This window comes from Rhodamnia argentea, chromosome 6 (genome assembly GCF_020921035.1).
Source record: "Rhodamnia argentea isolate NSW1041297 chromosome 6, ASM2092103v1, whole genome shotgun sequence".
Lineage (NCBI taxonomy): Eukaryota > Viridiplantae > Streptophyta > Magnoliopsida > Myrtales > Myrtaceae > Rhodamnia > Rhodamnia argentea.
Window position 1 is genome coordinate 27943073 of NC_063155.1, and position 14461 is coordinate 27957533.

The 14461-nt window shown below is 43.4% G+C and overlaps 2 protein-coding genes across 2 annotated transcripts; both read left to right on the forward strand.

The window, feature by feature from the left end:
- The first annotated feature begins 1368 nt into the window (after window positions 1-1368).
- Window positions 1369-2410, forward strand: LOC115726176 (sulfated surface glycoprotein 185). The gene has a single exon (XM_030655943.1). The coding sequence runs from the start codon at window positions 1631-1633 to the stop codon at window positions 2054-2056; it is 426 nt and encodes a 141-aa protein (XP_030511803.1). The 5' UTR covers window positions 1369-1630; the 3' UTR covers window positions 2057-2410.
- Window positions 2411-6768: 4358 nt separating this feature from the next.
- Window positions 6769-7399, forward strand: LOC115726250 (extensin-like). Its single transcript, XM_030656037.2, has 2 exons — window positions 6769-6825; window positions 6864-7399. Exon 2 carries the CDS (start codon window positions 6887-6889, stop codon window positions 7295-7297), a length of 411 nt encoding a protein of 136 aa, XP_030511897.1. The 5' UTR covers window positions 6769-6825; window positions 6864-6886; the 3' UTR covers window positions 7298-7399.
- Window positions 7400-14461: the final 7062 nt, after the last annotated feature.

Sequence of the window (14461 nt, forward strand, 5' to 3'; positions counted from 1 at the left end):
AAGATACAAGTAAAAAAGATGATAAGGCGATGTTGGACCAGGAACGAATATACAATAATGAGAAGAGATTCGATAGTCCACGAAAGTGACCGACTTTTATGAATGTTGTTGTCTCAGCCTCGGCCTGCCAGGCAACGTGCATAGGATTCTCTCGACATACGCATCAGCTGTGACTTAAAACAGAAATTTTAAAGCCGAGAAGTTAAGACAACGTAAGTTGGACTATATTGGAGAATTTGAAAGATCCACACAAGTTTCCAGCAGAATTCCACGAACAATTTGACTCTAATCCGCCATCAGACATCACTTTGGAATCGCCCGTGAAGTGACGACACGAGGCGCAAAATCAAGTCATTAACGACTGCAACGTGACAAAATAAGAGGAGACTAGGGTTTCTCCTGGGAGATTAAGAATGACATGACATGATGCGTCCCTATTCGATTACGCAGAAGTCTAGAAATTACAAGTGAAATTAGTAAGAATAAGCTTGCAATCATGCTACCAATCTTGTGCCCTAAACACGGATGATGGCCCCGTTGGAAAGAAGGGCCATGTGAATTGATTTGATTAGTGCATAATTTGATGTAAAGGGGAAGATATATCATGCGATCGTGGGCCGTCCCCAAATAACTTAGTGTGAAAGGCATAGCTTTTATGAGCATATGCACATTTTAAAAAAAGTAAGCACTTTGGATTCCTTCACTCGAGATTTTTGTTAAGGCAACACAACCCGGTGCATGCTGAATTGCTTATTAGTGAAGTTAGGAGGAAATTTCGACCAAAAAGTTAGGAGGAAATTCCAAGGTATCGCAAGCTTTTTTCTTATAATTAGGAAATTAAGGATTTTATGTCTACTGGGTCCTCGTAAAAACATTCTTATGTAAACTACCAAAGAGGTAAATTCTTCTTTGAGAAAGTATCTTATGTACTGAACAAGCCGGTTGACTTTTGCCTGTTAACCACTGGGTCAAGCTCGAGTGGTCATCCGTCCCATTTGAGAAGGGGAACATGGGGAGTTCGATTCTCCAACTTCTCGAAAGGTGGGGTTTGGGATGCGTAAGTAAGGGAGTAAGGTAAGATTAAAACAAAAAAAAAAGGGAAAATGAGAGGCTATACCATCAATCGACCATGTATAGTGCCAGTAGATTGCATGATCCAATAATTATGGGCTAAAAATCAATATACAAAGCGTACAATACATAAAACAAGTACAATCATTGGAAGAACCTATACCCACCATATGAAAATTCACCCCAAAAAATATAAACGAATATTATAGGATAGCATCACCAAAGCGGTGGGCCCCCCCGTCCACATGCCCGCTCCATCCCCTTACAAATCAAGGTAAGGCCTCGCCACCCTCCCATTCCTACGAAGTCTCGCAAGAACCTCGCCTCGTTCGCTCCTCTTTGCCTTCTTAATCACTCCCCCACAAAAAGCCTCCCGTCCTTTTTTATTCTTAAGTTCGCTTGCGCTTTCCATGCACCTAATGACGTAACCCTCTCCTAAGCATTAAGCAGAGTTTCCTATTCTTCGCCCAATCCCACGAAAAGTCACACACTTCTCTCGACTCACCCTTTCAGTTCCTCTCGATCGGATCGCGAGATCTCCGGAGAAATCCCGCCGCAGATGGGCCAATCTTTCGTTCCTTCGATGGCGAGTTTGGGCCTCGTACTGGTCCTTGTTCTGGCCGTCGCGGTCCCAACCAGCGGATTGAATCCGAGGAAGCTGGACGACACCTCTGCTCCCGGATCAGACAAGTGCTCTTACTGCACTCAGTCGCCTCCTCCTCCTCCTCCGTCGCCGCCGCCCCCTTCCCCTTGCCCGCCGCCCCCGGCCCTGCCACCCCCGCCTCCCCCACCGTCCCCGAAGAAGCCCCCGTCCTCGTACTGCCCCCCGCCCCCGCCGTCGCCATCCTCCTACATATACATCACCGGCCCCCCGGGAAGCTTGTACCCTATCGACCAAAGCTTGAGCCGCGCCGGACGGAGCTTCGCGTCCGGGGCGCCGTTCTTGGTCGGACTGGGACTGATGGGTCTTCTGGCTCTCTGGTGAGCCGTATAGGGTGGGTCTTTCTTTCCCATCTTTTTTACCCTTCTCCTTTCTCGATCTTTTAACGACGAGAAGATCGATCAAGCGTAAGGTGGGCCGGAATAAACTTTAGGGACAGCACGGTGCATGGCTTCGATCGATCTTCAAGGACGGAAGGCGATCTGACAGAAGAATTTTTGCTACTTTTTAAAAGGGGAAAGTGAGTAGACAAATGTTCCTTCTTCGACCTTTATATTTCGCCTTCATTCTTCATCTTCTTCCTTCTTGTTATGTCTCCTCCCACCGTGTACTTAGCTTCGTCATCCACAATTGTTCAATAATTGCTGTATGAATCAAGAAATCATGATTCGGTCGGAATCGAAGTTAAGTCTTCCTATGATCTTTGTAGGGTACTGGATGATTCATGCTCTGTTTTTTCTTGGTCAGCGTCGGTGCTTATGGTTTACTTATGATTTATCTTTTGATTTTTATTTCTTTGTTATCGAGAAGCTCGCGTTTCCACTGACGTCTCAATTGAAGTACGTTGTTTTCAGTGGAGTCCCACCGTTAGTTGGTTGATGTCCTCTAATCGAGCAAAATTTTCGTGTCTGCTAGTGGCTGGCACTATCAACACTAATAATATTTTTAATTAAGTGGGTCTTATTTTTATTTTCGGACAATATTCCGAGGACGGCCGTTGTAACACCAAAAAAAAAAGCAAGCATTGTAAGAATTTATGATTTCCTCGCTAGAGAGGTGATTTCTTACTTAGAAGAAAAACAGAGGCCCAAAAAAGGCATCCATGATAAGAAGATAGTCCGAAAACAAAATTCAATCGATGCGCACGGAATCTCGAATTTCCATTTCGGATTAAGTCGCCCGACGAACGACTACGATATCAAAAGTGACAGAATTGATTTTGACAGAAATACAATCGCAAAGCGTGAGTAAAATACACGAGTTATGACGTGTTTAAAAGGACGTCGCGACTTTCGAAAGTTATGAAAAGAAAAGGAAAAATTTTGGATATAGGCTATGAAAATCTCAAACCGAATGAATTCGTGCCAGATATGCACCTCAAGCATTATAATCAAACCCCAAAATCGGAAGGCCCACCACAAAGATTGTTCCATTCCAGCACATGCATGATATGGGCAACCTGGAAACAGAGCCAAATTTCATGTCGCTTTTTCACCTTAGAGAATACGAAAAAGAGAGAGAGAAAGTGACTTTTTAAGGCTTAAAGATTGAAGCGGCACATGGTATCGTCGAAGCAACTAGCGAGGTGGGGGGAAGTTACCGGCCATCCGATCTGATTCGAGGTGTCAGAGGTGAGAGTAGAATACCCACCCCCCGTTCATGCGTGTCAGGCTCAGATGTTCAGTACACCCGATCAACCTCGGTTTCACCAAAACTTCGCCGGCGGGTCCCGGCGAGGCGACTTCGCGTGTGCGCGCGATCGAATTGGGGCTTACGCGTGGTGGGGACATTTCTATTTACCGAGAGGATAGGTTTTTGGTCGACTCGATGGCTCTTTTGTCTCGGCTCTCTCCGTGCGTCGCCGCGTGGTGCTTTTTTTTTTTTTTTTTTTTGGGTTCTTTACTATAGGAATGAGCAAAGATAAGATAGACTGATAGATCGAACCAGCCGATTCGATCTGATTTTTTATGGCGCCGATCTAATTTTCGATTTCAAAAAATTAAAACACACGATATTCGATCCGATTTCCGATTTTAGAGGGAAAATCAGACCACATCGATTATTTTTCATTTATTTTTTATTTCTCAAATATAAACTTGATAATCCATTGATGATTCTTTTTATTTTTTTAAATATAAACCTAATTTTAATTAATATATTATAATTAAGGTCTATATTACTTGCCCTTACTAATAATTCACCTATTTTAGTAGATCGCTTAGGAATTAGATCGGATCGATTTAAGTCCAGTTCTCGATTCCTAAATGGGACTAGATTGGATCGAGAACTGATCATCCCCGCTTAGCGGTCCCACGGGCTTCTGATTGTGTTTTACACCTTGGAATCGAGGTGGTTGTCTTGTTGCTGATCTCGGGGTATGCCTTTTCTACATGTATTTCAGTTTTGTCGTATCTCGGTACTTTTTTTTTTTATGAATGCTAGCTAAAACATACGGATGGGTCGCACGGAAGATGTTATGGGAAATTAAGGCGAGTTAGTGGGTCTGGTTTGGGGCATCGATCTAGGTCAGCGGTTGGAGCTGTTGGGAGTATTTACTAGATTGTTCGGAGTTGTTGGTACGATCTCTTGAAAAGTTTCCTTCTTGAGTAGTACACAATTAAAGATGGCGCCAGAGCCAACACGCCTTCGCTGTTCCGCCTCTTGGCCCTCAGTCCTTTCGTCCCACTTGCAAAGCTCGGTCGGGCTCCGGTGGTCGTCATCATCAATCGCGAGGCCCTTGTCGAATTCATCGCCGATCGCGAGCCGCCGCCGTTTTGGCCAAGAGTCCGCCGGCACGTGACGCCTTCTTCTCGATACGAAGAAGAAGCCGTCCATTATGTTGGGTGAAGTCTTGTTCGATGGCGAAAATCATATACAAATTACCTTTGGCTAAAAAGGAAGGAACCGTATATTTTTTTTATTTCGTCGTCTGACATCAAACAGAATGCAACAGCCTGTAAAATTGCATCCCAAAGCAAAAATCGAAAAGGCGCTCGTAAAGGCGAAAAGGGAAAAATAATCTAGAAAGCGATATTATTATGCTCGAGGGCGACTTGGTAGCATTAAGTGGACTAGAAAGTCTCGAAAAAGATCTCAGAGATGCTTCAAGAAAAGTGAGATTTCAAGTATTTAAACTAATCAAGAAGACATACGTAATTCGATCGACGGTCAAACGATGTTCTCATATTTGCGTAACCGTAAGTTGCAAAATGACCGCACAGCACGATACTAATCATTAATCTGGCGGGTGAAGCTGAGCGGGACATGACGATTTAGGCTTCATTTTATTCCGCGAAAGATTCAATGATCTAAAAAATATTTTCTGAAAAAATAATTCTTCATATCGCTTAAATTTATTAGTCAATCAAAATTTCTTAATTGATAATAATTTAAATTTAAATATTTTCGCAGACGTTGAAAATATTAATTTAGTTATTTATTTTTTAATAAACGGTATAAGCGGTTATTTTTTAAGGAAAAACACGGAACGTTATGACAAAGCGCCTTTTGGTTGAACCAATGAGGCGGCGACACGCGCCGATGTGCCATTTTCACTCCAACCTTATCGAGCTGTCCAGCTGGAGGCGCCTTTTACCAAGTTGTTGTTGTTGTTGTTCTTCTTCTTCTTCTTCTATTGCGTGCGGAATCCGTTTCTACTCAAAAGTCATCATTTTTCCATGCCCATCCTCACAGCATCATCCACGTGGGGCTTTGTCTTCTTAGCCTCCATCAGTTCCGGACAAATCTCACAACCTTTTTTGGAATATTTCCATCCCGATCTCGTCCCTCCGATCGTTTGGGCAGCCCCGTCCCAATGCGAATTCCACGATGTTAGAGACTAGTTACGCAGTGGTGCACCCAAGACTGTTACCGACTTTGTCTATTCCTCAATGATTTGATCAAAATCACTGTTAGTTTGAATAAGATTTGGACATGGGTCTTGTTTTCGTTGGTGGACTATGACTCCCTAGTTAGGTGTCGACATAATTGGCTGCCAGATATGCTTCAAAAAATTATTGGTTTATTGTACGGATGTCAATTCAAAACTTAAAATTTTCAATTGTGCTAATTTAATCGTAAAATCTTTTGACAATTTGCTACTAATGTCCTGGCCAACTATCAAAATAATATGCTTAGGACCAAATTGAAATTTCTTTCTAAAAATTTATGACTAAATCGATAAAAATAAAGATTCGAGACTGAATTGACAATTCATCAAAAAATTTATGACTAAATTGACCTCTCTCTCGTGCAGTAAGCTTGGAATTTTTCGAGCAATTATACTCCGGACATGACTTAAAGAAGCACATGCAACTGCATGCACATGCGATCCCAAGAACCAGACATGCCAACACGTTTTGTATGGAGGGATAGCGATTAGTCAATATTGTGGGCCCTTTTTTTTGTTGAACATTCAAGGGCCGGTGGGTAAAAATGTGGAGAGAGTTAGTGGTCGAAATTCAAATTGGCAAAAAAAAAAAAAAAGAAAGAAAGGACAGAGAAAATTAATCAAGCCGACCATCATATTCAAAGACAACCTTCCCCGGCTTTGGTTGTTGGGGGGATAATTAGAAATTTGATACTAACAACGTTAGTGACGGTCATCCGCTCCGCATGTTGTTCCCTTGTTTTCTCCCCACGACCTAACCTTAAGTAAATATAATGTTGGGACTAACTACCTGCGTCATTGAGAGTTTAAGCAACGAAAATAAACAACCATTTATCAAAAGAGATCACCAAACCTTAATCCGCACTGTGTTGACGTGATGCGGTCTCAATACGAGATTATTTAAACTCAATATATAGTGCGGAATTCTGGACATCGCGTGGTACGATGAGGCCTGTCAAGCCGAAGCACTATAGAACTTGACTGACCGGTGATTTTCATCGAGCGTGACGGCAAAGGGTGCGCCACCACTTCGATCAACCATAATAGGAGTGGGTCCCAAATGGGGCAATTAGCTAAAACGTGGTTTTCAAGGCATGGTGAGCTCCATCCTTTGGTCTTTTCACTCGAATCATGACAAAAACCCACACGATCAAAGTCTCCTCACGAGTCAAGCCATCCCACATCCACCCAACCAGCTCCTCCTCCGCTCACTCTCCGAGTCGCTACCATCCTCTCCTCCTCCCCTCTTATCGCTAACCTCGCCCATGGCCACAAAAGCGACCAAGCTTGTCTCCACCCTCTTCTTGGTCTCCATCGTCTCGCAATTCGCCGGAAAAGCGAGTTCCGATGTGCCGTGCGCCTATCCCTGCTACCCGCCCCCCACCGGCAGCGGAACTCCAGTTACTGCGGTGACGACCACGCCGCCTTCTCAAACAGGGTATTCGCCTCCCGGTTACTTCCCTCCGCCGGCGGGGTATATCCCGTTCGCCCCTCCCCCGCCTTATGGCGGCGGTTTCTATGTTCCGCCGCCACCCGACCCCATCTTGCCGTACTTCCCGTTCTACTACCGGAAGCCCCCGCATCAGACGGAGTCGTCGGCGTCGTCTCTCCGGGAGTCAGCGGTCGTGATTGCCGAGACTGGCCTTTTGTGTCTGTTGTACTTGGTTCTGAGCTAAGTTTTAGTGAAGGAATTGTCTTTCCGTTCTATTCTCTGACGTAATTATTGTGAGATGAGAACTACTATGTAGATGTCTACTCCTGAATTACAATGTTAGCGACGTAGTTTAGCGGGATCTTCCGCCATTTTACTGAAGAAAAAGAATCTACCGAAACGGTGATGCGAAAGGAGGAGAACGAAGAAGATTCTCAGAGAACGTATATTCAGAATCGTAGGTAGCTTCACACGGACAACCTCGACAAGCGTGGCGAAATCTCGTGCTCCGCGGAATTCATGATTTCTTAGTATTTTTCTGTCCATGTTCATCTGATTAAACTTAAGATGCTAAACAAAAAGGAGAAATTGCTCTCTGGTTTCGGGGACAGCGATGACACCCCTGGTTTTGGTCAGCCGGAGACAGATCCATAATTCGAAATGCACTAAACCCGCTCTTGATACCCCGGAAACAAATCAAATTCCTAAGGAAAAAAAGTAAACTTGAGCCGGACTCCGATTCACAGAACGTTAATCCTGCACTTTTGTTTCGCTGCGAGTGGGGTTATTAACTCCGTTCACCGCGCTGGCGAAGCACCGAGTCGAGATGGGTTTAACTTTTTTCCTCAGCACTTCGCAGTGTCAGTTCATCAAGAGAACCGTGTAATGCTGGAAGGAGACAAAGGAATCGGATCCCCATCACCCCAGCTTGAATGATTTTAGGGCTATTCCAAAGGGTTTTTGTTCCGATACTTGCATGCTTCGACCGAGGTGTTCAAACAGAGCTCGAGGAATCGGTTTCAATGGAGGTGTTGATGATACGCAGTGTTAGATTAGCTGTCACGCACGAGCAGCAGTTTGTAGGATTGGCTACCTGAGTATGAAATGCATAACCAGTTATTAGCATGCATGGTAATTGAGGAGATAAATCTTCGAATATCAAATCTGAATATGGGAGACTATAGTCTATAGTTAAGGATCTATCCCGATGGTTTTAGCTTTTCAACAGTGGATGGATTCCAATGAGAATAAAGCAAGTGCTTATTATGTGGTGGATGCAGTGAACAGAGGATGCTGCGTTGCTCCTCTTAGATGTGGTGGCCCAATTCAAGCAAAAGCCCATCAAAGTTGATCCATAAAGGTCTCAATGACCAGCCTTTGGTAGAGAACAAATGGAGGGCTTCCAAATATAAGGCTAAGCCGCTAAGTAGCAAAAGTGCACAAGAGTCAGCCCAGCCGAGGCCTCAATCGACATCCCGCCGAAAGATCTAATTAATTTCGTGTGAAGATCCTAGGCGCATTGCTGGACCACGACAGCTTTAATAACTCAATTGTCGTCCCCTTACTATAGCCCATCATCATAGGCCCGGCTGTATCACGATGTTAGGATCGGACCTGGGGATCAACTTTCAGCTGCGGCAACGAGTCCGCCATCAAAGATGGACTCGGCCTGTCATGCGCCTGGAGGTTTGAAGATGCGATCGTGAATCGAACCCAATCCAAACATCCAGCCGAAAGGTCGGCCGTAACGGAGGATGGCCAGGCCCTGGTTCCATTATGAGCCTACTCGGATTCTCAAGTTAAATTATAAAAGCATGTGTTTGCCATCATCTTTATGTTTACATCCTACGTTTGAAAAACTGTTGGCCAACGAAACACGGCTGTGTGCAGCGAAGAACGCATATGTGTTGCCACAGTACCTATGAAATTTTGAACTCCCCCTGATTTAGGGAGTCTGTAAAGAGTTATGCAAGAGCAACGGAGCAAATGCTCTCGACCCACTCTGGAGCATGATTGGAGCAAGTATTGTACATGATGGACCCGTCGCGTTGCGGTAATGACGTGTTACGACTCTCATCATCATTCCATGCGTGTTTCGACGGCTCTCGTCCTATTCAGTTTCATGCGTGTTATGCATCTCACTTTTTAATCGGCTTTTCACATCACGCTTCACCCTTTTGTGCTCTAATCGTCACCTAAAGTACCTTCTCGACATGATTGAACAATTCCATCAGGACCCCCTGGAATCAATGCATTTAGGCCGATAAAGGGATTGCCCTACAGTCACTTGAAAGCCACCCGATGCATCGATCAAATCAAGGGCTCTTTAGTAGGGAGCATCGCCTCCTTTCTCAAAAGCGTCCTCAACTAATCATTCTCATTTTTCTTAGGTTCCTAGGTACTGGGATTTGGCGTCGGACACACCGCAACGCAACCATTGGAGCTTTACGCTCTCTTTAAGAAAGGGGTGAGACTTTGGGGAATGGAGATTTGAGCTTTTTTGGGAATTTTTGTAAGAAGAGAGATGAGGAAATGTATCGAAAAGACTGCTTTCTTTTACGACTTTCTTCACGTTGATGTCCCAAAGATAGCATTAGTTCCTCTTCTTTCGATTTTGAATGAATATCGTGGAAAATGGCGGATGGCACGATCCGTACATTGATTTCCTATTGCAGCGATGAAGTAAGGTTTAAGACCAAATTGACACAAATGCAATAGGACTAAGTTCGTTCATGTGAGGCCAGCCCTTGCCGGCCATGTCCGTGCCGGCCATCGGAGGAAAGAGGAGGAAAAAAAGATAAGGAAATAAAAGGAAATAAAACATATATAAAAAATAATTTTTTTAAATTTAATATTATTAAAAATGACCACTTCAGACCCCACCGTGCCACGTAGGCCGATCGATGTCCATGTCAGCAATATCCGGCCAAAATTAGCCGAAAGGATTGAATTAGGATCAAAAAGTTTGAGACTAAATTGACATGATTAAAATATTTAGGATTAAATTGGCAAAAATGTAACAAGTTTATGACTTTTTTTTACAATTTTTTTGGAAGGAAAAGGAGGGAAAAAAAGGAAAATGACAAAAAGATGTTTTTTCAATTCATTTCAAAATGAGATGGCATAACTTTTATTTGAGTAAATGTGCCAAGTCAGCAATTCCAGTTGATTTTTGCTAAGTAAGAGAGCTACCTCAGCAAGTACCCTTGGATTGGCAATTCTTTCTAACAGATGTTTCCCATTGAGCCGCTTTTCAAAAGTTCGTGCTCTCGATTGAGCAAATAAAATGTGTTTTTGATACTTAATTGGGAAACAAACAAAAATTCAAGTGTGTGTTAATATATATATATATATATATATATATATCGATCTAGGCCATCCAACCAAGTTCTATAGATAATAGGATTTTAGAACATCAACCGTGCATTTATCCCATTAATGGGGATAGAAGGCTACGTCTATCGTGATATCAGTAAATAGAGTCCGTAAGTGCGTGAGATGAACTCCATCCTCTAGCGTCTTTTTCATGCACGTACCAGTTCTTCTTTCTCTCTAGGCGGCGTAACAGCAATGGCCTAGCAATAATTAGAGTCGCCCAACTCGATAACACGAGAGAACAAGGGATCGAATAAGCAGTTACAGCGTGAAATCACTTTCTTTTTTTCGCCGTGTTCGACATAAGAAAACCTTCGACACGAGGGGAGAGGAGAGGAGAGGAGCGTAATCTACCCCTGTCGGGGCCAAGGTCGAGGAAATCAATCGTAGGAGGCCAAGAAGATGAAACCAAAAATGGCAAAGGAGAAAGAGAGGTGGGAAACCGAAAGGGAACAGGTGGGTTTGCTCAGAAGGGATTGATGGGGAAGGGTAGGGAGGGAGGGGCGAGTGTGTTATTAGTCATGGGTGGGTGGGGGTGGGGTGCTCGATCCAGACGATAAAAAGCAAAAGCAAAGGCAAAGGCAAAGCCCTCTCTTTTATCTTTTTCCTCGTTTGTTTGAGCACTTGTCTCCTTCAAACTCTCGACCTCCCTCCTAAGGCTAAGAGCAACCTTCCACACCAGTCTCCCTCATCCCTTGGTCCATCCCTCCCTCTCCTGTCCGTGGTTCGCCCTACACTGAACATGACACCTCTCTCTCTCTCGATCGAGATCGAGATCGATGTATTGATGTGTGGTTTTTTGTTGGCTTGTATTTATACCCGTCTGAGCCGCGGCTTAAATACACTTTGGTCCTTGCCATCAACTTGCGGAATTTAGATGAATAGGACATTCTAGGAAAACGAAGGCTTTATACATTTTACCCATAGGTTTTTCAACCCAGCTAGGCCTTTCGAAGAATTACTGAAACCCCGATCCGTTGCACCAGCTTGGGGACGATGCGCCTCTCCTCCGTTCGAACGGCTACGATGCGTAGAGAAAGAGCTCTCGATGGCGGATTTGGGGAATTTATTTAAGCCGTTGTAAGAGAAGAGAAAATTCAAGTTGAAATGGAATTTCCCATTGTTTAAGTTTTTAGAACAGCTGACAATGATTTTATAAAGTTTCACAAACTAAATGATTCTGATTTTTCATTTACAAAACCCACACATCCTATTCTTATTTTCCCCCAAATTAAGCATTACTGGGTATTGAAAGAATGAGATGGTAGCAAAGTGATGATGTGGTTACTTCGGAATTTCCAATGGATTGGTTCTTTCCCATATTCTCCACTTTTTTAGTCACTAGAACTTACAATTTATCTTACCTCATCATTTTCTAATGACGCGCGTCACAATTCGACTTACTTAATATGGTCGCAGACCACATGAGGAATACAATTGATTGGCGTGAACATGTGCCCTATGACAAAGGGTGTGCGACATTTTTCCAAACCAAATCAAAGCTCCATTTGCAAATCTTTTCATCAAATGACATTTTACCGAGTTTATCGAATCAGAAGCACATTTCATCCGAACAACACTTGGTCTCAATTTTATTGATCGATATTTCTACTAGGAATTCGAAAATATAAACATTGTCGAACTTTCGAGGGGTTAAATTTTTTCTGTTCGTCACAGCGGCTCTTCGATTTATCGGAATCCCGCACGCGACTAAATGCCAATTTATAATTGTTGAACTAGCTAGAAGGAGAAGTCTACAATGCTCCAAGAATCCCCAATAGATATCAACATGAAGATAGTTCCCATTCTCGTGTGTCTAAGTCTTGCTTCCATTATTGGTAACCAATACGCAGATGGGGTTTTCTATTTGGAGTCGCCTCGTGGGATCGATGTTGTTGATGTCGAGTGACCAAAGCGGGAAGCATTCAGGCCCCCCCACGAATGCTGGAGAATGAAGCCACGCACACGAGGACACCACCATACACACCCACTTCTACTGCACTTCTCTCCAAATTTCTCAGGGATTTTTTGCGCTCAGCTTACGGGTCTAAACATCAACCTGTTCATATCTTGACGCATCCATCCATCCATGCCCGGTACTTTTCGCTATCCGTCGTCACGACTAGCATCAAAAGTCCAAGCCAAGCCAAGCCAAACACAAACAGACCCGAACCACCTTAAGCGTGCTACTCCTTGGACACCAATGTGATTGTAGCTAACGATAGTGCGCTTCGGCTCCTGATGTTTCACAGATTCTTCTCAATTATTGTTAGGTGACCGATCGATCGATCGATCGGTACGTACACATGCCGCCAACCCCTAAAAAAAGTAAGAAAAAGCTTCTCGTGCGACTTTGATCCTCGAGACACCTATATGGTTCAATGCATTTCAGCATCGGGAAAGAGCAAAAGGTATATGAAGCATCCCCTAAGTTCATCATCTTTGTGTCGTACCATAAATTATTTGAATGGTAGTGACTGTGCTCCCAGAGCGCACCAAGCAAAGTAATGCGCGCACGGTACAAAATGGACCCGTCCCTTTGTGTGTGTGATGTGGTCCATTCAACGTTGAACCACATTATGAACTAGACCGGTCAGAATGACTATAGTCCTATCCCTTAACCTATATATGATGAGCTGAATTATTATATTGCTTAGTTATTCTGTGAATAGGTCATATATGGGTGTAAACATAATATGAATGTTAAATGGATCATAAATGGGCTTACAACTTACTTAGACCCAACCCACATCTATGCTTCATTCTCTTTCGTTCTTACTCGATCTTGAGTTCACTCACTTCGCACTCTTACCTCAATTTGGATATGAGTTTTATTAGGAAAAAGTGACGTAAAAATCCTAAACCTATTGTATTGGTATCAATTCAGTCATAAATCTTTCAATTTGATCAATTTAATCATAAATGTTTTTGCATTGGTACCAATTCGGTCTTCCGGTCAATTTTGGCTAGTAATCGCTAACATTGACGTCAATCGTCCTATTTGGTGTTGCTGATGCTTGCACCAAATTTTTTTTAATAATAGTTAATTTTTTCTCTTTTTTTTTCTATTTTTATTTCTATCTCTTTAGCTAGCGAGGATCATCGACAACCTTCGCTAGCCACTAGTGATGGCTAGTTGGCTCTCGTCGGCCATCGTAAGGGTAGTGGCCCTCGCCGGATCTAGGCAAGGGCCACTTCACTCGTGGCTCCCGGGGCCGTGAAGGCCTAGGACTAGGGCCTTCGCGACCTCACGCGTGGCCGGCGAGGCCGCAGTGGCCTTGGGCGATGCGATCACGACCTTGAAGGCCCTCGCCTAGATCTAGCGAGGTCGCGACCCTTACAATGGCCTGCGAGGGCTAGTTGGCCATCTCCCAATGGCTGGTGAGGTTGCTGTCAACCCTCACTGGCCAAAGTGATAGAAATAAAAAAAAAAGAAATAAAACAATTAGAAAATTTACTTTTGATATAGAGTTATTAAAAAAATGTTCACGTCAGGATTAGCCACGCTCATGTTAGTGATTTTCGGTCAAAATTGGCGGGATTGACCGAATTGGTACTAATACAAAAATGTTTAAGACTAAATTAATCTAATTGAAAAGTTTATGATCGAATTGGTAGCAATGCAATAAGTTCACGACTTTTTTGTTGCTTTTTTTATTTTCCTAGATTGGTTAAATATGAAAGTGTTTTGAGAATATGGGTTAGATCGGGTGTTGGTCAGATGTGGGTCTCTAGATTTGCATTATATGGAAACGGGTCAAAATAAGTTATATGGGTCCATTCAAGTATGACCATTTTTTATCAGGCCCACCTGTTTAATGGGTCTAGTACGAAGTAATAAAACATGCCTTAGTCTTTCAACAAAGAACTTATCCTCAAGAGTGAAGGAATGAGCGGTTCGCGCTTATTCTCTTATATCCCATCGAGCATTTATGCTGCTGTAGTAATGGCCCTAAGATTTCGGATGGGGCCGACACCGAGGGTGCGAAATGTACGAAGCCATCGACATATATCCATGAATCACAGAAAGAAG